Here is a 24,547-nt window from a genome sequence, read left to right as displayed (position 1 = left end):
CTGAACTTGCCACACGTTTTCACTCTGCTTGGCCTTTGCATATGCTGTGTCCTCTTCCTGGAATGCCTTCTCTTGCTTTCCTCGCCTGGCAAACCCCACAGTTTGGCTTTTGTCACCTCCTCCGTGAAGCCTGCCCCAACCCCTCCGGACAGTCGCTTCTGCGATGTGTCCCTCCGCCGCAGCCCCTTTGGTGGTCTGTGGTCTTCTACATCGGGAGCAGCAGTTAGGGGTCTCTCATCTGGGGGTGGGGGGCAGGGTGTCCGTCAAATAGTCATTTCAATCCAGTGCCGCCATATACCTGTGTGACCTCAGGCAAATCGCTTCACCTCTCTAAGCCTCGGTTTCCTCATCGCTGAGTTTGGGGCTCATGATGACTAAAAAGAATTCTCATATTTGAAGGACGTCAGTGACAGAAGCAGAGCGTCTATGCCAGAGAGGGATGGGGGGTGGGGTGGGGTCGGGTCATCTGAGTTGGCAGAGCCCAGTGCTTCCTTTGCCTTCATCAAAGAACGCGAGGGGCCGCTGATGGAGCTGCAGTGGGGAGCTGGTAACGCCTCTCCCCTGTACTGCAGGTAAGGCTCAGCCGCATAATAGGTGCTCACGTTCAGAGCAGGAATTCCTTAAAGACTGAATGGGGGCTTCCCTGGCGGTCCAGTGCTTAAGACTTCGCCTTCCAGTGCAGGGGGTGCGGGTTCGATCCCTGGTCGGGGAGCTAAGATCCCACATGCCTCACGGCCAAAAAACCCACAAAAATCCCAAACATAAAAAGCAGTATTGTACAACATTCAATAAAGACTTAAAAAATGGTCCACATCAAAAAAAAAAAAAAAAAAAAAAAAGACTGAGTGGATAAGCGAATAACTGACGGCATGAAGGCAGCTGGTTCTGCATTTGTATACACCTTTTTGCCGGCCCTCGTCTGGGCACCTGACCTGGGCCCAGCGGCTGAGGCTGGGAGCCCCGCCCCCAGGAGCCCCGCCCTTGGGCTGTGGCCACGTGCGTCTCCTAGCAACCGCCAAACATAGCGGCGAGGCGGCTCCCGCGGGCCGCCCTGCCCGGGTGGACAGACCGGGTCCTCGGAGCCTCCTCCGTGAGGAGGTTGTGCAGCTGCTGTGCGAGCTGACCGACGCCGTCGTCTGAGCCCACGCGGCTGCCCAGCGCGTCCGCTCACAGGTGCCGCAGGTACCCCCCCCTCCGCCCCGTCCCCCGCTCCAGCTGCGCAGCCCCTTCTTAGCGTTTGCTGGCGTGCGGCGTCCGTGGAGGGCGCTTGTGCGCTGAGCCCAGTACTCAGTGCTCGGTCGGGTCTTGCCTCGGGGTCCTCGCCCTCCTTGGCCTCACCAGGCTCTTTTCGCGTGCTGTCCCCAAACCAAGGTCTTATTGTGCTTTGGCACAGCTAACCCGAGGCCCTCACCCCCCCACCCCCTCCCTTGTGGTTCTTGGGGAATTGCACTCACCTGGAGCAGGCATTCCAGACGTGCTCAGTGATTAACTTTGGTCCTGAAAGGAGGAACAGCTGGGGCCGGGAGGACGCGACTCTATTTGGAGACGCTGGCTTTGCTGATTATCACGATTACTGACGGCACCATTCTCTGAGGTTCATCTAATCTTTGTTGAGTGCGGCAGTGTCTGAGGCCTTGGCTGGTCAGCCCGGAACAGGACAAGGCACGGGGGGAGGAGGGGGCAGGCCGGGCTTCCCTCCTGGGAGCCGTGGTGGTGACGGCGGTGCCTTTATTTCCTTGCAGCCGGGAGTGCCGGCCGCGTGGGCCGTCCTGCAGCATGTGGCTGCAGGCCTGTGAGTGGGAGGATGAGGACGAGGCGAGCACGGGGGCCGTGTCCTCCATGGGCAGCTTTTACCAGTCCGGGAGCGAGTGTGAAGTGGAGGAGAGCCTGAAGGTTAGGGCCTGGGCCCAGGAGTCGGCCACCGGCCACCAGTGCAGCGGCGAGTCCTCAGAAGGGCCTGCCAGCACCTTCGACTCGGATGTGCCCCACGTCGTGCCCTGCAAGTTCATCATCTCTCTGGCCTTCCCAGTGACCGCGGGTAAGTGTGACAGCAGAGAGGGAGTGTACCAGTGACCTTCTTCCAGGAGTGTAGGGCACCTGTGCTCCCTCTGCTGGCTCCCTAAGTAGGGTGGCCGGTGACAGGAGCAGAGGTCCGGAAAGAAACTGCCACTTTAGAGCCCACTGTGGTCCAGGCAAGGAACAGACTCAATCCTCTCAAAACAAGAAGCAGGTGATGTTATTTCTGCTTTTTGCAAATAAAGAAATGACGGAGAGGTTAAGGCATTTTTTTCCCCATAAGCTGGTTGTGCATCATCTAATTCCTTGTTTAAATACAGATTCTCAGATTATTGGATCAAAATCTCTGAGTGCAGAGGTAATCAGCTACTGCCAAAAAACGCTGTGTAACAAACGCAAAGCAACTCCCCATTTCATTGGCTTCAAACAGAAATCCCTGTGCTGGGTGAGCGGACCAGCTGATCCGGGCTGGGCTTCCTGCAGTAGCTCTGCCCTGCTTCTGTCTCTCTCATCCTCCTCTCGGACGTGTGGGCAACGCAGACGCATTCCTGCCATGGAAAGGCCGGGCACAAAAGAGGGCAAGCCCAGTCACCCCAGCACTCTTGAGGTCTTTGGGCACCTCCCACCTGCAGACATTTTATTGGCCAAAGCAAGGCACATGGTTGAACCCCAAGATTAAGGGCAGAGAAAAGTACTCCACTTTTTTTAAGGTGGACTATCTTTTTTTATATCAGCTTTTTAATTGAAATATAGTTAATTTACAATGTTGTCTTAGTTTCAAGTGTACAGCAAAGTGATTCAGTCATATATGTTCTTTTTCAGATTCTTTTCCATTGTAGGTTATTACAAGATATGGAGTATAGTTCCCTGTGCTATACAGTAGGTCCTTGTTGTTTATCTATTTTACATATAGTGGTGTGTATATGTTAATCCCAACCTCCTAATTTATCTCCCCTCCCCTACTATCCCTTTTGGTAACCATAAGTTTGTTTTCTATGTCTGTGAGTCTATTTCTGTTTTGTAAATAAGTTCATTTGTTTCATTTTTTTAGGTTCTGCATCTAAGTGATATCATATAATATTTGTCTTTGTCTGAGTTACTTCACTTAATGTGATCATCTCTAGGTCCATCCATGTTTCTGCAAATGGCATTATTTCATTCTTTTCATGGCTGAGTAATATTCCATTGTGTATATATACCACATCTTCTTTATCCATTCTTCTGTCGATGGACATTTAGGTTGCTTCCATGTCTTGGCTATTGTAAATAATGCTGCTATGAACAGAGTGGTGCAGGTATCTTTTCGAATTAGAGTTTTCTCAAGATCTATCCCCAGGAGTGGGATTGCAGGATCATATGGTAACTCTATTTTTAGTCTTTTAATGAACCTCCATACTGTTCTCCACAGTGGCTGCACCAATTTACATTCCCACCAACAGTGTAGGAGGGTTCCCTTTTCTCCACACCTTCTCCAGCATTTACTGTCTGTGGATTTTTAATGATGGTCATTCTGACTGGTGTGAGGTGATGCCTCATTGTAGTTTCGATTTTTCATTTCTCTAATAATGAGTGACATTGAGCATCTTTTCCTGTGCTTGTTGGCCATCTATATGTCTTCTTGGAGAACTGTCTACTTATGTCTTCTGCCCATTTTTTCATTGCGTTGTTTGTTTTTTTGATATTGAGCTCCATGAACTGTTTGTAAATTTTGGAAATTAATCCCTTGTTGGTAGCATCATTTGCAAATATTTGCTCCTAGACCTTAGGTTATCTTTTCATTTTGTTTATGGTTTCATTTGCTGTGTAAAAGCTTTTAAGTTGAATTAGGTCCCATTTGTTTATTTTTGTTTTTATTTCCATCCCTCTAGAAGACGGATCCAAAAAAATATTGCTGCGATTTATGTCAAAGAGTGTTCTGCCTATGTTTTCCTCTAGGAGTTTTATAATATCCTGTCTTACGTGTAGCTCTTTAATCCATTTTTTTTTTTAAACCAATGTAGCATTTTATTTATGTGTAGATGTGTTTTCCTAAGCAATGCCCATTCTTACAAGTTCCATGCTGTGGTCAAAACTAGTATATGTTTTATTTCTAAGGATTTTGCCTTCAGATACTTTCAGGAATTCTTCCAGACTTATTTTCTTTAACATCACAGGAGTTTCTTATACACTTCCGAGCTGCTGAGTGTCCAAGAAGAGAATAATATTCATATGTGATTTTGAGGATTAAATGAAATAGTCTGAAATTTGTTACAAAGCAGCCCATTCTGACAGTTTACTAATCACTAATACATTTTATAAAGGTAATTATTGTTTTAATATGGAAGATTTATAATGATCTTTTAGAACAATGAAACATTATTATAGAAATTATTGATTTTTAACATTTACATAAAATTATATTAATATTTTTTTAAACATCTTTATTGAAGTATAATTGCCTTACAATGGTGTGTTAGCTTCTGCTTTATAACAAAGTGAATCAGTTATACATATACAATATGTTCCCATTTCTCTTCCCTCTTGCATCTCCCTCCCTCCCACCCTCCCCATCCCACCCCTCTAGGTGGTCACAAAGCACCGAGCTGATCTCCCTGTGCTATGCGGCTGCTTCCCACTAGCTATCTATTTTACATTTGGTAGTGTATATATGTCCATGACACTCTCTTACCCTGTCACATCTCACCCCACCCCCTCCCCATATCCTCAAGTCCATTCTCTAGTAGGTCTGTGTCTTTATTCCCGTCTTGCCACTAGGTTCTTCATGGCCTTTTTTTTTTTTTCCTTAGATTCCGTATATATGTGTTAGCATACTGTATTTGTTTTTCTCTTTCTGACTTACTTCACTCTGTATGACAGACTCTAACTCCATCCACCTCATTACAAATACCTCCATTTCATTTCTTTTTATGGCTGAGTAATAGTCCATTGTATATATGTGCCACATCTTCTTTAGCCATTCATCTGTCGATGGACATTTAGGTTGCTTCCATGTCCTGGCTATTGTAAATAGAGCTGCAATGAACATTTTGGTACATGACTCTTTTTGACCTATGGTTTTCTCAGGGTATATGCCCAGTAGTGGGATTGCTGGGTCGTATGATAATTCTATTTGTAGTTTTTTAAGGAACCTCCATACTGTTCTCCATAGTGGCTGTATCAATTTACATTCCCACCAACAGTGCAAGAGTGTTCCCTTTCCTCCACACCCTCTCCAGCATTTATTGTTTCTAGATTTTTTGATGATGGCCATTCTGACCGGTGTGAGATGATATCTCATTGTAGTTTTGATTTGCATTTCTCTAATGATTAATGATGTTGAGCATTCTTTCATGTGTCTGTAGGCCATCTGTATATCTTCTTTGGAGAAATGTCTATTTAGGTCTTCGGCCCATTTTTGGATTGGGTTGTTCGTTTTTTTGTTATTGAGCTGCATGAGCTGCTTGTAAATCTTGGAGATTAATCCTTTGTCAGTTGCTTCATTTGCAAATATTTTCTCCCATTCTGAGGGTTGTCTTTTGGTCTTGTTCATGGTTTCCTTTGCTGTGCAAAAGCTTTGAAGTTTCATTAGGTCCCATTTGTTTATTTGTGTTCTTATTTCCATTTCTCTGGGAGCTGGGTCAAAAAGAATCTTACTGTGATGTATGTCATAGAGTGTTCTGCCTATGTTTTCCTCTAGGAGTTTTATAATATCCTGTCTTAGGTGTAGCTCTTTAATCCATTTTGAGTTTGTTTTTGTGTATGGTGTTAGAGAATGTTCTAATTTCATTCTTTTACACGTAGCTGTCCAGTTTTTCCATCACCACTTATTGAAGAGACTGTCTTATCTCCAAGGTATATTCTTGCCTCCTTTGTCATAGATTAATTGACCATAAATGCGTGGGTTTGTTTCTGGGCTTTCTATCCTGTTGCATTAATCTCTGTGTCTGTTTTTGTGCCAGTACCATACTGTTTAGATCACTGTAGCTTTGTTGTATAGTCTGAAGTCAGGGAGCATTATTCCTCCAGCTCCATTCTTTCTCAAGATTTCAAGGTCTTTTGTGTTTCCAAACAAATTAAAAAAATTTTTGTTCTAGTTCTGTGAAAAATGCCATTGACAGTTTGATAGGGATTGTGTTGAATCTGTAGATTGCCTTAGATATTATGGTCATTTTAACAATATTGACTCTTCCAATCCAAGAACATGTGGTATATCTTTCCATCTGTTTGTGTCATCTTTGATTTCTTTCATCAGTGTCTTATAGTTTTTGGAGTACAGGTCTTTTGCCTCCTTATGTAGGTGTATTCCTAGATATATCAAGAAGTACTCCATTTTTTGATATGTCTTTTTTTGTTGTTCTGCCTGAAGTATCTCCCCATGATGATTAATTTCAACTTTTCCTTGTAGTTCTGTTGATGGTTGCTTCAGATATTTTGGAGGCTATTTGGTTAGGTGTATACCATGTTTTAGAATTGACCTATCTTCTTGGTGAATTGAATTTTTGGTCATTGTGTGTGACCTCCTCTATCCATAATGGTGCTTTTTATCTTTGGTCGGTTGATATCAAGCAAAAGAGCCTGAAAAAAGACATCTGCAAATACCACCCAAAAGAAAACTGGTGCTTATTTGATTACCTTTAATCCTCACATCTCTTGCAGCATCTCCTAGATTTGTTTTTCTTAATTTGGCACTTATTCCAAAGGCGTTTACAAAATACATTGCTGTGCAGCTCAACTTATGAGACCTTGCCTGAGAGTATTTTTATGGTGCCAGGACCTTCAAAGGATCTACCTTTGGCTGGATATAAAATTCTAACGTCAATGTTTTTTCCTTCAATACCTAAATAGTTATGAATTTATTTATGAATGTTTATGTAAGTTGTTTACTTAAGAGAAATGAGATCCTATGTATCCTGTTCTACAACTTGCTCGTTAAAAATTTGATGGCATCTCTTAGATATCTTACAGGATATGAGCAGACCTGGTTTTACTTTGTTGTCGTTTGTTTTAAACACCTGTATAGTATTCCATCGTATGTGTCTAATTTATCCTACCCTGTATTGGTGGGTTTTTTTTTTTAATGTCTGCAACATTTATATTAACATATTTCCATACATATTTCCATACAAATACAAATATAAGATTTTTAGAAATTTCATGTAATGTCTGAAACATTTATATTAACATATTTCCATACAAATAACCCAATGAAAGTTTAGTATTAGTTGTTTTGTTTGTTTGTTTCTTTATACTGCAGGTTCTTATTAGGCATCAATTTTATACACATCAGTGTATACATGTCAATCCCAATCGCCCAATTCAGCACACCACCATCCCCACCCCACCGCAGTTTTCCCCCCTTGGTGTCCATATGTCCATTCTCTACATCTCTGTCTCAACTTCTGCCCTGCAAACCAGCTCATTTGTACCATTTTTCTAGGTTCCACATACATGCATTAATATATGATATTTGTTTTTCTCTTTCTGACTTACTTCACTCTGTATGACAGTCTCTAGATCCATCCACGTCTCAACAAATGACTCAATTTCGTTCCTTTTTATGGCTGAGTAATATTCCATTGTATATATGTACCACAACTTCTTTATCCATTCGTCTGTTGATGGGCATTTAGGTTGCTTCCATGACCTGGCTATTGTAAATAGTGCTGCAATGAACATTCGGGTGCATGTGTCTTTTTGAATTACGGTTTTCTCTGGGTATATGCCCAGTAGTGGGATTGCTGGGTCATATGGTAATTCTATTTTTAGTTTTTTAAGGAAGCTCCATATTGTTCTCCATAGTGGCTGTATCAATTTACATTCCCACCAACAGTGCAAGAGGGTTCCCTTTTCTCCACACCCTCTCCAGCATTTGTTGTTTGTAGATTTTCTGATGATGCCCATTCTAACTGGTGTGAGGTGATACCTCATTGTAGTTTTGATTTGCATTTCTCTAATAATTAGTGATGTTGAGCAGCTTTTCATGTGCTTCGTGGCCGTCTGTATGTCTTCTTTGGAGAAATGTCTATTTAGGTCTTCTGCCCATTTTTGGATTGGGGTGTTTGTTTCTTTAATATTGAGCTGAATGAGCTGTTTATATATTTTGGAGATTAATTCTTTGTCTGTTGATTTGTTTGCAAATATTTTCTCCTATTCTGAGGGTTGTCTTTTCGTCTTGTTAATGGTTTCCTTTGCTGTGCAAAAGCTTTGAAGTTTCATTAGGTCCCATTTATTTATTTTTGTTTTTATTTCCATTACTCTAGGAGGTGGATCAAAAAAAGATCTTGCTGTGATTCATGTCAAAGAGTGTTCTTCCTATGTTTTCCTCTAAGAGTTTTATAGTGTCCAGTCTTATATTTAGGTCTCTAATCCATTTTGAGTTTATTTTTGTGTATGGTGTTAGGGAGTATTCTAATTTCATTCTTTTACATGTAGCTGTCCAGTTTTCCCAGCACCACTTATTGAAGAGACTGTCTTTTCTCCATTGTATATCTTTGCCACCTTTGTCATAGATTAGTTGACCATAGGTGCGTGGGTTAATCTCTGGGCTTTCTATCTTCTTCCATTGATCTATGTTTCTGTTTTTGTGCCAGTACCATATTGCCTTGATTACTGTAGCTTTGTAGTATAGTCTGAAGTCAGGGAGTGTGATTTCTCCAGCTCTGTTTTTTTCCCTCAAGACTGCTTTGGCTATTCGGGGTCTTTTGTGTCTCCATACAAATTTTAAGATGATTTGTTCTTTAATTTCTTTCATCAGTGTCTTATAGTTTTCTGCATACAGGTCTTTTGTCTCCCTAGGTAGGTTTATTCCTAGGTATTTTATTCTTTTTGTTGCAGTGGTAAATGGGAGTGTTTCCATAATTTCTCTTTCAGATTTTTCATCATTAGTGTATAGGAATGCAAGAGATTTCTGTGCATTAATTTTGTATCCTGCAACTTTACCATATTCATTAATTAGCTCTAGCAGTTTTCTGGTGGCAGTTTTAGGATTCTCTATGTATAGTATCATGTCATCTGCAAACAGTGACAGTTTTACTTCTTCTTTTCCAATTTGTATTCCTTTTATTTCTCTGATTGCTGTGGCTAGGACTTCCAGAACTATGTTGAATAATAGTGGTGAGAGTGGACATCCTTGTCTCGTTCCTGATCTTAGAGGAAATGCTTTCAGTTTTTCACCATTGAGAATGATGTTTGCTGTGGGTTTGTCGTATATGGCCTTTATTATGTTGAGGTAGGTTCCCTCTATGCCCACTTTCTGGAGAGTTTTTATCATAAATGGGTGTTGAATTTTGTCAAAAGCTTTTTCTGCATCTATTGAGATGATCATATGGTTTTTATTCTTCAATTTGTTAATATGGTGTATCACATTGATTGATTTGTGTATATTGAAGAATCCTTGCATCCCTGAGATAAATCCCACTTGATGGTGGTGTATGATCCTTTTAATGTGTTGTTGGATTCTGTTTGCTAGTATTTTGTTGAGGATTTTTGCATCTATATTTATCAGTGATATTGGTCTGTAATTTTCTTTTTTTGTAGTGTCTTTGTCTGGTTTTGGTATCAGGGTGATGGTGGCCTCATAGAATGAGTTTGGGAGTGTTCCTTCCTCCGTAATTTTTTGGAAGAGTTTGAGAAGGATGGGTGTTAGCTCGTCTCTAAATGTTTGATAGAATTCACCTGTGAAGTCATCTGGTCCTGGACTTTTGTTTGTTGGAAGATTTTTAATCACAGTTTCAATTTCATTACTTGTGATTGGTCTGTTCATATTTTCTGTTTCTTCCTGGTTCAGTCTTGGAAGGTTATACCTTTCTAAGAATTTGTCCATTTCTTCCAGGTTGTCTATTTTATTGGCATAGAGTTGCTTGTAGTAGTCTCTTAGGATGCTTTGTATTTCTGCGGTGTCTGTTGTAACTTCTCCTTTTTCATTTCTGATTTTATTGATTTGAGTCCTCTCCCTCTTTTTCTTGATGAGTCTATGGTGGGGTTTTTTTGTTTTTTTTTTAACCTGCCTCTTACTGTTGAGACTAGGGGTAGGCAGGTAAGTGCCTACAATAAAAAAATTTAAGGAGATGCTCACCTCAGAGTCACGCTCTATAATTCCGCACACTGGCTTCCAGCCCTGGGGCTGCTCCTCTGGTGGCTGGGAGGACCGGACATGCATCTTAACTCCAAGTGGGCGGCAGCGGGGACTCTGCACATGGCACCTCCTCCAGCCTTGGGCTCTTCTTGGTTCCAGGGAATCGTGGAGACGGGTCTGCTTTCCCACGTGAGGTTAGAACAAGTCTCATTACATCTGTATCTTCTAGGTCACAAAGGAAAATGTTCAAGTTTGGTTGAAAAATATAGGAGACACCCTAAAATGGACAAACCTATTGCAAAGGTTCGCCATTACTACCACATCGAGTACTTCCTCCTGCCTGATGATGGGGAGCCTAAAAAGGTCGATGTGGTGGTGTTTCCAGCCTTGGCCAAAGTGTTCCTGGATTCAGGAATAAAGGTGAGTGTGTGTGTGTGTGTGTGTGTGTGTGTGTGTGTGGCCTTGCATATAGTCTGATACCCACAAGAAATAGCACGAGCCACAAAGGATGCTTGCTTCCCCTGGAACTTGCTAGAAGTGTAGGATCTTGGTCTCCACCCTAGGCCTACTGAATGGGAATCTGCACAAACCTAATAATATTGATAGCAACTCTGTGATTTTTCTATGAAGGTATTTTTACCTAATAATTTCTTTGGTGTTTCAAAAGTTTTGGCAGCTCTTGTTATTTCTTTCTGTGTGTACACGTGAGTACGTGTGTGTACACATGCGCGTGTGTGTATGTGCACACCCGCCACCCGCACACACACGCACACTCCCGCCTGGGGCAGGGCTCTGGGTCAGGATGGGGAGTCCGTGGGAGGGACACTCTTTGCAGGGAATTGCTTTTACTTTATTTTTCCGAGCAACCCAGAGGCGTGCAGGCCCGTCTGTGGCACCCGTTTCCTGATTCCCTATGTGAGTTGGGAGCCAGGAGGGGGTGCGATGCACAGACAGACAAGCGGAAGGCAGGGCCTGCCACGTTGTGGCGGCGGTCAGATCTTGGCCTCTGAGCTTTCAACGCTGAGAGTCTCTTGTTGTCCTTTTACACAGACCATCAGGCCATGGCAAGAAGGGGACAAGGTCTGGGTGTCGTGGACCCAAAGTTTTAACATCAACATGACAAAGGAGTTACTAAAGAAAATAAATTTTCACAAAATCACCTTGAGGCTCTGGGACACCAAGGACAAGGTTTCGAAAAAAGCCAAGCATTATCGATTAAAACCTTGCGGGTTTCTGGAAAATGCAGGATCTTTTGGTAAGTCAGGCATTCACGTTTGATTTGAGATGTTTCCGGAGGCGTGTGGCTTCTCACCGGTAACAGCAGAAAAGCCAGCCAGCATCTCCTCGTTTGGCGCATCTGGTTTCCCTGGGGCCCACGCTGGTTTCTGTCAGCGCAGTGACACCCCCTCCCTACAGGACACGTGCGGCGACGGGAAGGGCGCCCCAAGTCTGTGTGCCGCCCGTCAGCCACCAGTCTGGGCAGTGCTGAGGCGGGCACCCACCCCCGGCCTGTGTCCCAGGGTGAGTCTGGTGTGCTCCCTGAACAAAAAAATTAGAGGCTATCGAGAAACGAAACAGGAAACTCAAAAGTCCCACAGCCCTGTTTCCATTAGGCCCTTCAGACTCTTCCTCGTGTAAAGATTGTATCAGTGCCAGAAAGTCTCCTTTCGAACTCCCCTCAAAGGAGAGAGGCCTAGGTTGAAGTCACGCAGCTGAATTGAACCCTGTCTCCATCCTGAGCTAATGGTGACCTTGGGCACCTACTTCGTCTGGCCAGATGCCTGGGGGCAGGGTGGTGGGAGTGCGCCCCCCTCCCCCCGCAATAAGGAGGATTGCATTGTGTAGAGGGAATTTTAAAACTATCATAAAATGCTGCCACTTAAAATATGCAGTGGCATTCTTATAAGATGCATCCCAGTTTTCGGAGATATTAGAAGGTAAAGTCGACGTGCTTCAGAGAATGGGTGGAATGAGGCAGTGACGGCTGCTGATCGCGGCTTCCAGACAAGTACAACCCTCCCCACTTTCCATAAGCAAAGTAGGCCTGGACTTGCTTGTAGCGAGAGGCAGCGCCAGAATCAGAACCCAGTTTTGTGTGACTGGAAAGTCTTTTTTCTCCGGTTTCCAGCCTGCCCTCCTCAAAGAGCCTTCCTGACCTTGGGGACTTGGGGCTTCCGAGTTTTAATCTTTCATTGCTATCCCGGGTTTCTTACCCTCGGCGGTGTTGGCATCTTGGGTCGGATCGTTCCTTGTTGCAGGGACCATCCTGGGCACTGGAGGACTGTAGCAGCATCCCTGACCTCTACCCACTAGACACCAGGACCAGCCTCCCAGCTGTGACAACTAGAAATTTCTTCAGACATTGTCCACAGGTGCAAAATCGCCCCTGGCTGAAAATCACTGATTTGCCTCTAAACTACTAGTCCTGGGTGAGAAAATGGGATTCAAGTTCTCTTTTCTCACCTGGACCAAAGGAAAGACCCGTGTCCTCAGAGCATGGGCTCTAAACCACCCGCATTGGACGCACTTGGAGTGCAGCCTCAATGCAGATTCCAGGGCCTGCCCCAGAGCTGCCGAGCCCAAATTTCTGGTAAACATCTGCCTGGCAGTGGGCTTACCCTGGAGCAGAGGTGCCAGGGTGGGTGTACCAGGAGGACTTCCTGGAGGAGGGGCCATGGAGACAAGTTTGGAAGGGTAAATGGAATCAGCCACCTGGAAAAGGGAGGAGGCCGGGTGTCACGGGCCCTTCAGGGAGGGCCCCTGGGCCTTTTGCTGTGTGCGTCCTTGGGGCCACTGCTCCCCCTTGAACCCTGTCCCACGCCTGGCATCACTGCCTCTTAAGTTAACTAATTTTCTTCCGTTAAAAATATCAGTGTGTGTTCACTTTGCAAAACAATTTAGAACTAGATTAGCCAAAGGGAGAAAAAGTTAAAATCATATGATGTCTGAGCAGAGACAGCCATTGCTAACATTTTCCTGTGCGTTTTACAACTGGATACAAAATTTTAACAAAGACGGATCCAGTGTACATACTGTCTTAAGTCCTGCCTTTTTCCACTTAAGTTATCTTCTTTTTTTTTTTTATTTTGGAGGAGCTTTTTTTTAATCAATATTTTTTAATTGAAGTATAGTTGATTTACAATGTTTACTGCTGTACACTAAAGTGATTCAGTTATTTGTATATACATTCTTCTTTTTAAAAAATTCTTTTCCATTATGGTTTATCATAGGATATTGAATATAGTTCCCTGTGCTATACAGTAGGGCCTTGTTGTTTATCTATTCTATATATAATAGCTTACATCTGCTAACCCCAACCTCCCACTCTATCCCTCCCCCAACCCCCTGCCCCTTGGCAACCACCAGTCTGTTCTCTGTGTCTGTGCGTCTGTTTCTGTTTCATAGACAGGTTCATTTGTGTCATATTTTAGATTCCACATATAAGTGATATCATATGGCATTTGTCATTCTCTTTCTGACTTCACTTAGTGTGATAATCTCTGGTTGCATCCATGTTGCTGCAAATGGCATTAATTCATTCTTTATTATGGCTGAGTAATATTCCATTGTATATATGTACCGCATCTTTTTTTTTTTTAACATCTTTATTGGAGTATAATTGCTTTACAATGTGTGTTAGTTTCTGCTGTATAACAACGTGAATCAGCTGTATGTATACATATAGCCCCATATCCTCTCCCTCTTGAGCCTCCCTCCCACCCTCCCTATCCCACCCCCCTAGGTGGTCACAAAGCACCGAGCTGATCTCCCTGTGCTATGCAGCTGCTTCCCACTAGCTATCTATTTTACATTTGGTAGTGTATATATGTCAATGCTACCCTCTCACTTCATCCCAGCTTACCCTTCCCCCTCCCCATGTCCTCAAGGTACCACATCTTCTTTATCCGTTCATCCGTTGATGGATATTTAGGTTGTTTCCATGTCTTGGCTATTGTGAATAGTGGTGCTATGAACATAGGGATGCATGTATCTTTTTGAATTATAGTTTTGTCTGGATATATGCCCAGGAGTGGGATTGCTGGATTGTATGGTAATTCTATTTTTAGTTTACTGAGGAACCTCCATACTGTTCTCCATAGTGGCTCCCACCAACAGTGTATGAGGGTTCTCTTTTCTCCACATCCTCTCCAGCATTTGTTATTTGTAAGACATTTTAATGGTGTCCATTCTGACCAATGTGAGGTGGTACCTCACTGAAGTTTTGATTTGCATTTCGCTAATAATTAGCAGTATTGGGCATCTTTTCATGTGCCTATTGGCCATCTGTATGTCTTCTTCGGAGAAATGTCTATTTAGGTCTTCTGCCCATTTTTTGATTGGGTTTTTTTTTTGTTGTTATTGCATTGTATGAGCTGTTTCTATACTTTAGAAATTAAGCCCTTGATGGTTGCATCATTTCCAAATATTTTCCCCCATTCTGTAGGTTGTCTTTTTGTTTTATTTATGGCTTCCTTTGCTGTGCAAAAGCTTATAAGTTTGATTAGGTCCCATTTGTTTATTTTTGTTTTTATTTCTATTGCTTTGAGAGACTGACCTAAGAAAACATTGGTATGATTTATGTCAGAGAATGTCTTGCCTATGATCTCTTCTAGGAGTTTAATGGTGTCGTGTCTTATGTTTAAGTCTTTAAGCCATTTTGAGTTTATTTTTGTGTGTGGTGTGAGGGTGTGTTCTAACTTCATTGATTTGCATGCAGCTGTCCAACTTTCCCAGCACCACTTGCTGAAGAGACTGTATTTTTCCCATTGTATATTCTTGCCTCCTTTGTTGAAGATTAATTGACATAGGTGTGTGGATTTATTTCTGGGCTGTCTGTTCTGTTCATTGATCCATATGTCTGTTTTTGTGTCAGTACCGCACTGTTTTGATTCCTGTAGCTTTGTAGTATCATCTGAAGTCTGGGAGGGCTATGCCTCCTGCTTTGTTCTTTTTCTTCAGGATTGCTTTGGCAATTCTGGGTCTTTTATGGTCCCACATGAATTTTAGGATTATTTGTTCTAGTTCTGTGAAAAAGGTCATGGGTAATTTTATGGGGATCACATTAAATCTGTAGATTGCTTTGGGTAGTATGGCCATTTTAACACTATTAATTCTTCCAACCCAAGAGCATGGGATATCTTTCCATTTCTTTGAATCCTCTTCAGTTTCCTTTATTAATGTTTTATAGTCCTCAGTGTATAAGTCTTTCACCTCCTTAGTCAGATTTATTCCTAAATATTTTATTTTTGGGGGTGTGAGTTTAAAAGGGATTGTTGTTTACATTCCCTATCTGATATTTCATTGTTGATGAAGAAGTTATCTTCTTTTTTAAAAAAATTTATTAAATTTATTTATTTTTGACTGCGTTGGGTCTTTGTTGCTGCACGTGGGCTTTCTCTAGCTGTGGTGGCTCTGCGTTGCGGTGCATGGGCTTCTCAATGTGGTGGCTTCTCTTGTTGCAGAGCATGGGCTCTAGGCATGTGGGCTCAGTAGTTGTGGCACGTGGGCTCAGTAGTTGTGGCACGTGGGCTCTAGAGCACAGGCTCAGTAATTGTAGTGCATGGGCTTAGTTGCTCCGCGGCACGTGGGTTCTTCCCGGAACGGAGCTCGAACCCGTGTCCCCTGCGTTGGCAGGTGGATTCTTAACCACTGTGCCACCAGGGAAGCCCGAGAAGTTATTCTTGAAACTTCTGTTTCCTGGGAGCAGAGACACAAGAGGCCAAGGGAATGGGAAGTTCATCACCTGTGAGAACTTGTCAGCTTTCAGCCTCCGGGTCTTGAATGGAGCATCCCAACAAGAGTTAGCATTTTCTTCTCTTAAATCTCCTGAGCCCCTTGGTTTCTCAGTACTGTCCGACAAAGACCGTCTGAAGCCCCCCCAGGTCATGGCTGACTCCTGCTATGCCCTCAACTCTTGGCCACGCCCCACCCAGCACCTACTTGGTGTCACTGCCTGTGTGTTGCTCTCTGGAGTTCTCTAGCCCTCAGCTGCCTCTTCTCTCTGTACCCACGTTTATTTTTGTCTCATCTCTCCTGCATTGCTCCCTGACCTTCCTGTATCACCCCTCAGACCCTCGCACTTCACTGCTCTGCAGCTTTTCATGGCTGCCCAGTGCCTTCAGGAACCAAGTCTGACATCTGAGTCCAGCCTTGAAAGCATCGTGCACCTTGCTCCCCAGGCCTCGTTTCTCATCGCCGCTGTCACCTTCACACCTGCTCCAGCCCTGGTCCCTGAAAACACTAGGCTTTTCCCCATTGTAGGGCTTGCCTTCGGGCATCAGGGGCTCTTAGCCTAATCTCTTGCTCCAAAAATTGTTATGCATCCTTCAGCACCACCTCCAGTCACATCTCTTTTCTCTCCACATCTTTCTTCAGCATCCGTTAACTGCCATTCGTTCGCTCCTTCCCTCTGCTCGTTCTTCGTTCCACACGTGTTGGCTGCTGCTGTGTGCGTGCAAAGCCCCGCACCGATAGACGTGAAAGACACGGAGGGGTGTCACCCTCGCTGGGGATTGTCCTCACTTTGGTAAAGGATCAGCTCTCTGACCACAGGAGAGTGACTTAATCGTCAATAAAATGGGGAGGTGGTGATGCCTTTCTTAGAGTGCAGCGTGAACATCAAATGCAACAACAGATACCGAGTGCTTGGTGACCTAGTTTGGGAGAAGCCGTTGCCAGTTGAGGTTTGCATTTCCCGGTGTTTTGAAGCAGCTCCCCAGGCAGCAGCTCCAGGAGGGCAGCGGCCTTGCCTCCCTTATTGGTCCAGCACCAGGAGAGTGATTGTCACAGCGTGGGTATCAGTGTGTATTTCTGATTGAGTCCGTGATGCTTTCTTCTCCGGCATTCTAGAGGAGGTGAAACATTTGGTTTTGAGTCAGAGAAGTTCGTCTGAACAGGGCATTCACGTCAAAGAGAAGCTGCACCAGGACCACGCACCAGGGAAGCCAGAAGAAGCGAGAAAAGGCTTAAGCTCTGGACATGGTGAGTGGAGACCCCGGCAGGGAAGGTGGTTGGCTGGTGTTGCTGGAGTGGCGCGTGCGCACTGGCGTCCGCCCCGCGTGTGCAGTGGCAGCGTTGTGCCCCTTCACCCTCCGAAGCGGGCGCGGCTCTCCCTGCACCACTCTCTCCTCGTGGATTCTTGTCCTTTCATTTTTGTGACTTACCAAAAAAAAAAAAAAAAAAAACCTTTCCTAGCCGTAGAAGTTAGATACATCTTTTTTGTTTGTTTTTTAGAATATTCAGTGAATATGCTGGGCTGGCCCAAAAGTTCGTTCGGGTTTTTTCCGTAGGATGTTATAAAAGTATAAAACAAGCAGGGAAAATAATCTCTTGTTCCGTCACCAGGAACAAACGTAATATTTTGGTTATCATATCATGGCAACTCCTTTGTTTTTGTGCTAAGTTTTTTTTTTTTTTTTTTTTTTTTTTTTTTTTTTTACATGGATGAGGTTATTCTGGACACATAATTTTCTGTTCTGAGATTACTACGTCACATGCACTGTCCTATTTCCTTAAGAACTTTCCGTAAACTTCATCTGTGGTGACTTTGTAATATTTCCTCTGCTGGCGGCACTGCAATATGCTTAACTATTTATTCCCTGTTGGTGGGAACTTAGGAATCTTGGGGGGTGTTTTCAGTATTCTCTACGGTGCTGAAGTGGACAGTTGAACAGATGGTAGACTTTTCTTCTTTTTTGTTCTCTGGGGGGTTAGATAAGGACCTAGAGGCCTTCTCTTGCCTCCATTTGTCCAAAGTAACCATAGTTATTCTGTGTATTCATTCATTACTCACGTATTATTGACAGACCTTTTTACTGAATGCTTGGGGACTGATGCCTGGGGGCTGGCATTGCATGTGCCTTAGTGAACTCGTGTAGAACAGGAAGTTTGGAGACGCTGGCTAATATTACTGGCTTCTCACCCAGCAGAAAAGGCAACTCTTCCCAAGACCACTGAGAACTATGAAGAGCTGCTCAGGATGGAAGATCTTGACACAGCACAGTAAGGATGGCCCTGTGTTATTTTGGGGTGTGGGAGTGGAACCCCCTCTTGTACTTGCCCCACAGATTCTCACCCAGAGCCATGTCGATTTTTGGTAGCTTCAGTTATGTTCGATCTCACGCAATCCAGCTGAGATGAACGGAACGGAGAGAGGCATGCTGTGTCTTTGAGTGCGTGTGGTGCATCGGGCCCCATGCTTTTGCGTGCGTTACTGTATCGCATTTAATCATCAGCATTATCGCTCTGTGGGGTGGTATTACCATCTCCATTTTCTCCATAAAGTGACTGAGAAGTTACGTGATTTTTACAAAGTTATAAAACTAGGATTCTTGGTCATCTTGAGAGTGTTGGTACCGCCAGGATCCCAACCCACACCTTCAGATGACTGAGTCCACAGCCTTCCCTGTTGGGAGAGCAGTTGCTCTTGGGGCCTCCTGTAGCCTAATGAGGGTCCAGCGAAGGAGGCTTCTCAGATGCTGTGGGGAGTCAGGGAGAATGGAGGCCCAGCTGGTGGCTTGAAGGGATAGGATGGGAAGAACCAGAGAACATGTCATTTTTTTCGAAAATTTTATTGAATTATAGTTGATTTACAATGTTGTGTTAATTTCTTCTGTACAGCAAAGTGACTCAGAACATGTTTTAAAGTGTTGATTAAAAATTTTTTTTGCAGGAATTTACAGATTAATTTGGGGAGAATTGACTTTTTTCCCCCGCAGAATATATATATATATGTGTGTGTGTGTGTGTGTATATATATATATATATATTTTAACATCTTTATTGGAATATAATTGCTTTACAATGGTGTGTAAGTTTCTGCTTTATAACAAAGTGAATCAGCTATACATATACATATATCCCCATATCCCCTCCCTCTTGCGTCTCCCTCCCACCCTCCCTATCCCACCCCTCTAGGTGGTCACAAAGCACCGAGCTGATCTCCCTGTGCTATGTGGTTGCTTCCCACTAGCTATCTATTTTACATGTGGTAGTGTATATATGTCCATGCCACTCTCTCACTTCGTCCCATCTTCCCCTTCCCCTCGCCGTGTCCTCAAGTCCATTCTCTAGTAGGTCTGTGTCTTTATTCCCATCCCGCCCCTAGGGTCTTCATAAACATTTTTTTTTTTTTTTAGATTCCATATATATGTTAGCATATCGTATTTGTTTTTCTCATTCTGACTCACTTCACTCTGTATGACAGACTCTAGGTCCATCCACCTCACTACTCATAACTCAATTTCGTTTCTTTTTATGGCTGAATAATATTCCATTGTATATATGTGCCACATCCTCTTCATCCATTCATCTGTCGATGGACACCTAGGTTGCTTCCATGTCCTGGCTATTGTAAATAGTGCTGCAATGAACATTGGGGTGCAATGAACACAAAAATAGTACATGACTCTTTTTGTGTTTTTTTTGTTTTTTTAATCTCTGTGTGGACAATGATAATAATCCAACAGATTTTGTTTTAAATTTTTTAATTTAATTTTATTTATTTTTTTATACAGCAGGTTCTTATTAGTCATCAATTTTATACACATCAGTGTATACATGTCAATCCCAATCGCCCAGTTCATCACACCACCACCCACCCCCCGCCACTTTCCCCCCTTGGTGTCCATACGTTTGTTCTCTACATCTGTGTCTCTATTTCTGCCCTGCAAACCGGTTCATCTGTACCATTTTTCTAGGTTCCACATATACGCGTTAATATACGATATTTGTTTTTCTCTTTCTGACCTACTTCACTCTGTATGACAATCTCTAGATCCATCCACGTCTCAAAAACTGACCCAGTTTCGTTCCTTTTTATGGCTGAGTAATATTCCATTGTATATATGTACCACACCTTCTTTATCCATTCGTCTGTCGATGGGCATTTAGGTTGCTTCCATGTCCTGGCTATTGTAAATAGTGCTGCAGTGAACATTGGGGTGCATGTGTCTTTTTGAATTATGGTTTTCTCTGGGTATATGCCCAGTTGTGGGATTGCTGGATCATATGGTAATTCTATTTTTAGTTTTTTAAGGAACCTCCCTACTGTTCTCCATGGTGGCTGTATCAATTTACATTCCCACCAACAGTGCAAGAGGGTTCCCTTTTCTCCACACCCTCTCCAGCATTTGTTGTTTGTTGATTTTCTGATGATGCCCATTCTAACTGGTGTGAGGTGATACCTCATTGTAGTTTTGATTTGCATTTCTCTAATAATTAGTGATGTTGAGCAGCTTTTCATGTGCTTCTTGGCCATCTGTATGTCTCCTTTGGAGAAATGTCTATTTAGGTCTTCTGCCCATTTTTGGATTGGGTTGTTTGTTTTTTTAATATTGAGCTGCATGAGCTATTTATATATTTTGGAGATTAATCCTTTGTCCATTGATTCGTTTGCAAATATTTTCTCCCATTCTGAGGGTTGTCTTTTCATCTTGTTTATGGTTTCCTTTGCTGTGCAAAAGCTTTGAAGTTTCATTAGGTCCCATTTGTTTATATTTTCATTACTCTAGGAGGTGTATCAAAAAAGATCTTGCTGTGATTTATGTCAAAGAGCGTTCTTCCTATGTTTTCCTCTAAGAGTTTTATAGTGTCTGGTCTTACATTTAGGTCTCTTATCCATTTTGAGTTTATTTTTGTGTATGGTGTTAGGGAGTGTTCTAATTTCATTCTTTTACATGTAGCTGTCCAGTTTTCCCAGCACCACTTATTGAAGAGACTGTCTTTTCTCCATTGTATATCCTTGCCGTCATAGATTAGTCGACCATAGGTGCGTGGGTTTATCTCTGGGTTTTCTATCTTGTTCCATTGATCTATATTTCTGGTTTTGTGCCAGTACCATATTGTCTTGATTACTGTAGCTTTGTAGTATAGTCTGAAGTCAGGGAGGCTGATTCCTCCAGCTCCGCTTTTTTCCCTCAAGACTGCTTTGGCTATTCGGGGTCTTTTGTGTCTCCATACAAGTTTTAAGATTTTTTTGTTCTAGTTCTGTAAAAAATGCCATTGGTAATTTGATAGGGATTGCATTGAATCTGTAGATTGCTTTGGGTAGTGTAGTCGTTTTCACAATATTGATTCTTCCAATCCAAGAACATGGTATATCTCTCCATCTGTTGGTATCATCTTTAATTTCTTTGATCAGTGTCTTATAGTTTTCTGCATACAGGTCTTTTGTCTCCCTAGGTAGGTTTATTCCTAGGTATTTTATTCTTTTTGTTGCAGTGGTAAATGGGAGTGTTTCCTTAATTTCTCTTTCAGATTTTTCATCATTAGTGAATAGGAATGCAAGAGATTTCTGTGCGTTAATTTTGTTTCCTGCAACTTTACCAAATTTATTGAATAGCTCTAGTAGTTTTCTGGTGGCATCATTAGGATTCTCTATGTACGGTATCCTGTCGTCTGCCAACAGTGACAGTTTTACTTCTTCTTTTCCAATTTGTATTCCTTTTATTTCTTTTTCTTCTCTGATTGCCATGACTAGGACTTCCAGAACTATGTTGAATAATAGTGGTGAGAGAGGACATCCTTGTCTTGTTCCTGATCTTGGAGGAAATGCTTTCAGTTTTTCACCATTGAGAATGATGTTTGCTGTGGTTTGTCGTATATGGCCTTTATTATGTTGATGTAGGTTCCCTCTATGCCCACTTTCTGGAGAGTTTTTATCATAAATGGGTGTTGAGTTTTGTCAAAAGCTTTTTCTGCATCTATTGAGATGATCATATGGTTTTTCTTCTTCAATTTGTTAATATGGTGTATCACACTGATTGATTTGAGTATATTGAAGAATCCTTGCATCCCTGAGATAAATCCCACTGATCATGGTGTATGATCCTTTAATGTGTTGTTGGATTCTGTTTGCTAGTATTTTGTTGAGGATTTTTGCATCTATATTCATCAGAGGTATTGGTCTGTAATTTTCTTTTTTTGTAGTATCTTTGTCTGGTTTTGGTATCAGGGTGATAGTGGCCTCATAGAATGAGTTTGGGAGTGTTCCTTCCTCCGTAATTTTTTGGAAGAGTTTGAGAAGGATGGGTGTTAGCTCTTCTCTAAATGTTTGATAGAATTCACCTGTGAAGCCACCTGGTCGTGGACTTTTGTTTGTTGGAAGATTTTTTTTTAATTAATTAATTAATTTATTTTATTCATTTATTTTTGGCTGCATTGGGTCTTCGTTGCTGTGTGCGGGCTTTCTCTACTTGCGGTGAGCGGGGGCTACTCTTTGTTGCAGTGCACAGGCTTCTCGTTGTGGTGGCTTCTCCCATTGTGGAGCACGGGCTCTAGGCGCACAGGCCTCAGCAGTTGCGGCATGCGGGCTCAGTAGTTGTGGCTCATGGGCTTTAGAGCACAGGCTCAGCAGTTATGGCACACAGGCTTAGTTGCTCCACGGCACGTGGGATCTTCCCGGACCAGGGCTCAAACCCGTGTCCCCTGCGTTGGCAGGCGGATTCCTAACCACTGCGCCACCAGGGAAGTCCCTGTTGGAAGATTTTTAATCACAGTTTCAATTTCATTACTTGTGATTGGTCTGTTCATATTTTCTATTTCTTCCTGGTTCAGTCTTGGAAGGTTATACCTTTCTAAGAATTTGTCCATTTCTTCCAGATTGTCCATTTTATTGGCATAGAGTTGCTTGTAGTAGTCTCTTAGGATGCTTTGTATTTCTGCGGTGTCTGTTGTAACTTCTCCTTTTTCATTTCTGATTTTATTGATTTGAGTCCTCTCCCTCTTTTTCTTGATGAGTCTGGCTAATGGTTTATCAATTTTGTTTATCTTCTCAAAGAACCAGCTTTTAGTTTTATTGATCTTTGCAATTGTTTTCTTTGTTTGTATTTCATTTATTTCTGCTTTGATCTTTATGATTTCTTTCCTTCTGCTAATTTTGGGTTTTGTTTGTTCTTCTTTCTCTAGGTCCTTTAGGTGTAAGGTTAGATTGTTTATTTGAGATTTTTCTTGTTTCTTGAGGTAGGCTTGTATAGCTATAAACTTCCCTCTTAGAACTGCTTTTGCTGCATCCCATAGGTTTTGGGTCCTCGTGTTTTCATTGTCATTTGTCTCTAGGTATTTTTTGATTTCCTCTTTGATTTCTTCAGTGCTTGTTGGTTATTTAGTAACGTATTGTTTAACCTCCATGTGTTTGTGATTTTTACGTTTTTTTCCCTGTAATTGATTTCTAATCTCGTAGCGTTGTGGTCAGAAAAGATGCTTGATATGATTTCAGTTTTCTTAAATTTCCTGAGGCTTGATTTGTGACCCAGGATGTGATCTATCCTGGAGAATGTTCCGTGCGCAGTTGAGAAGAAAGTGTAATCTGCTGTTTTTGGATGGAATGTCCTATAAATATCAATTAAATCTCTCTGGTCTATTGTGTCATTTAAAGCTTGTGTTTCCTTATTTATTTTCACTTTGGATGATCTGTCCATTGGTGTAAGTGAGGTGTTAAAGTCCCCCACTATTATTGTGTTACTGTCAATTTCCTCTTTTATAGCTGTTAGCCGTTGCCTTATGTATTGAGGTGCTCCTATGTTGGGTGCATATATATTTATAACTGTTATATTTTCTTCTTGGATTGATCCCTTGAGCATTATGTAGTGTCCTTCCTTTTCTCTTGTAACATTCTTTATTTTAAAGTCTATTTTATCTGATATGAGTACTGCTACTCCAGCTTTCTTTTGATTTCCATTTGCATGGAATATCTTTTTCCATCCCCTCACTTTCAGTCTGTATGTGTCCCTAGGTCTGAAGTGGGTCTCTTGTAGACAGCATATATACGGGTTTTATTTTTGTATCCATTCAGTGAGCCTGTGTCTTTTGGTTGGAGCATTTAATCCATTCACGTTTAAGGTAATTATCGGTATGTATGTTCCTATGACTATTTTCTTAATTGTTTTGGGTTTGTTTTTGTAGGTCCTTTTCTTCTCTTGTGTTTCCCACTTAGAGAAGTTCCTTTAGCATTTGTTGTAGAGCTGGTTTGGTGGTGCTGAATACTCTTAGCTTTTGCTTGTCTCTAAAGCTTTTGATTTCTCCCTCATATCTGAATGATATCCTTGCCGGGTAGAGTAATCTTGGTTATAGGTTCTTCCCTTTCATCACTTTAAGTATATCATGCCAGTCCCTTCTGGCTTGTAGAGTTTCTGCTGAGAAATCAGCTGTTAACCTTATGGGAGTTCCCTTGTATGTTATTTGTTGTTTTTCCCTTGCTGCTTTCAGTAATTTTTCTTTGTCTTTAATTTTTGCCAATTTGATTACTGTGTGTCTCGGCATGTTTCTCCTTGGTTTATCCTGTATGGGACCCTCTGTGCTTCCTGGACTTGGGTGACTATTTCCTTTCCCATGTTAGGGAAGTTTTCGACTATAATCTCTTCAAATATTTTCTTGGGTCCTTTCTCTCTCTCTTCTCTCTCTGGGACCCTTATAATGCGAATGTTGTTGCATTTAACGTTGTCCCAGAGGTCTCTTAGACTGTCTTCATTTCTTTTTTTT

The 24,547-nt window shown here is 42.4% G+C and overlaps 1 protein-coding gene across 1 annotated transcript in view; it reads left to right on the top strand.

Moving 5' to 3' along the window:
• The first annotated feature begins 1,776 nt into the window (after positions 1-1,776).
• CFAP92 (cilia and flagella associated protein 92 (putative)) overlaps positions 1,777-24,547 on the top strand; it is a 73,411-nt gene continuing 50,640 nt past the window's right edge. The window contains exons 1-5 of the mRNA XM_059940614.1: positions 1,777-2,038; positions 10,299-10,489; positions 11,120-11,341; positions 16,921-17,050; positions 17,998-18,070. Coding sequence (XP_059796597.1) covers positions 1,777-2,038; positions 10,299-10,489; positions 11,120-11,341; positions 16,921-17,050; positions 17,998-18,070 — 878 coding nt within the window. The remainder of the gene's footprint in view (positions 2,039-10,298; positions 10,490-11,119; positions 11,342-16,920; positions 17,051-17,997; positions 18,071-24,547) is intronic.

This window comes from Balaenoptera ricei, chromosome 11, assembly GCF_028023285.1.
Source record: "Balaenoptera ricei isolate mBalRic1 chromosome 11, mBalRic1.hap2, whole genome shotgun sequence".
Lineage (NCBI taxonomy): Eukaryota > Metazoa > Chordata > Mammalia > Artiodactyla > Balaenopteridae > Balaenoptera > Balaenoptera ricei.
This window is presented reverse-complemented; position numbering and strand designations above follow the sequence as displayed.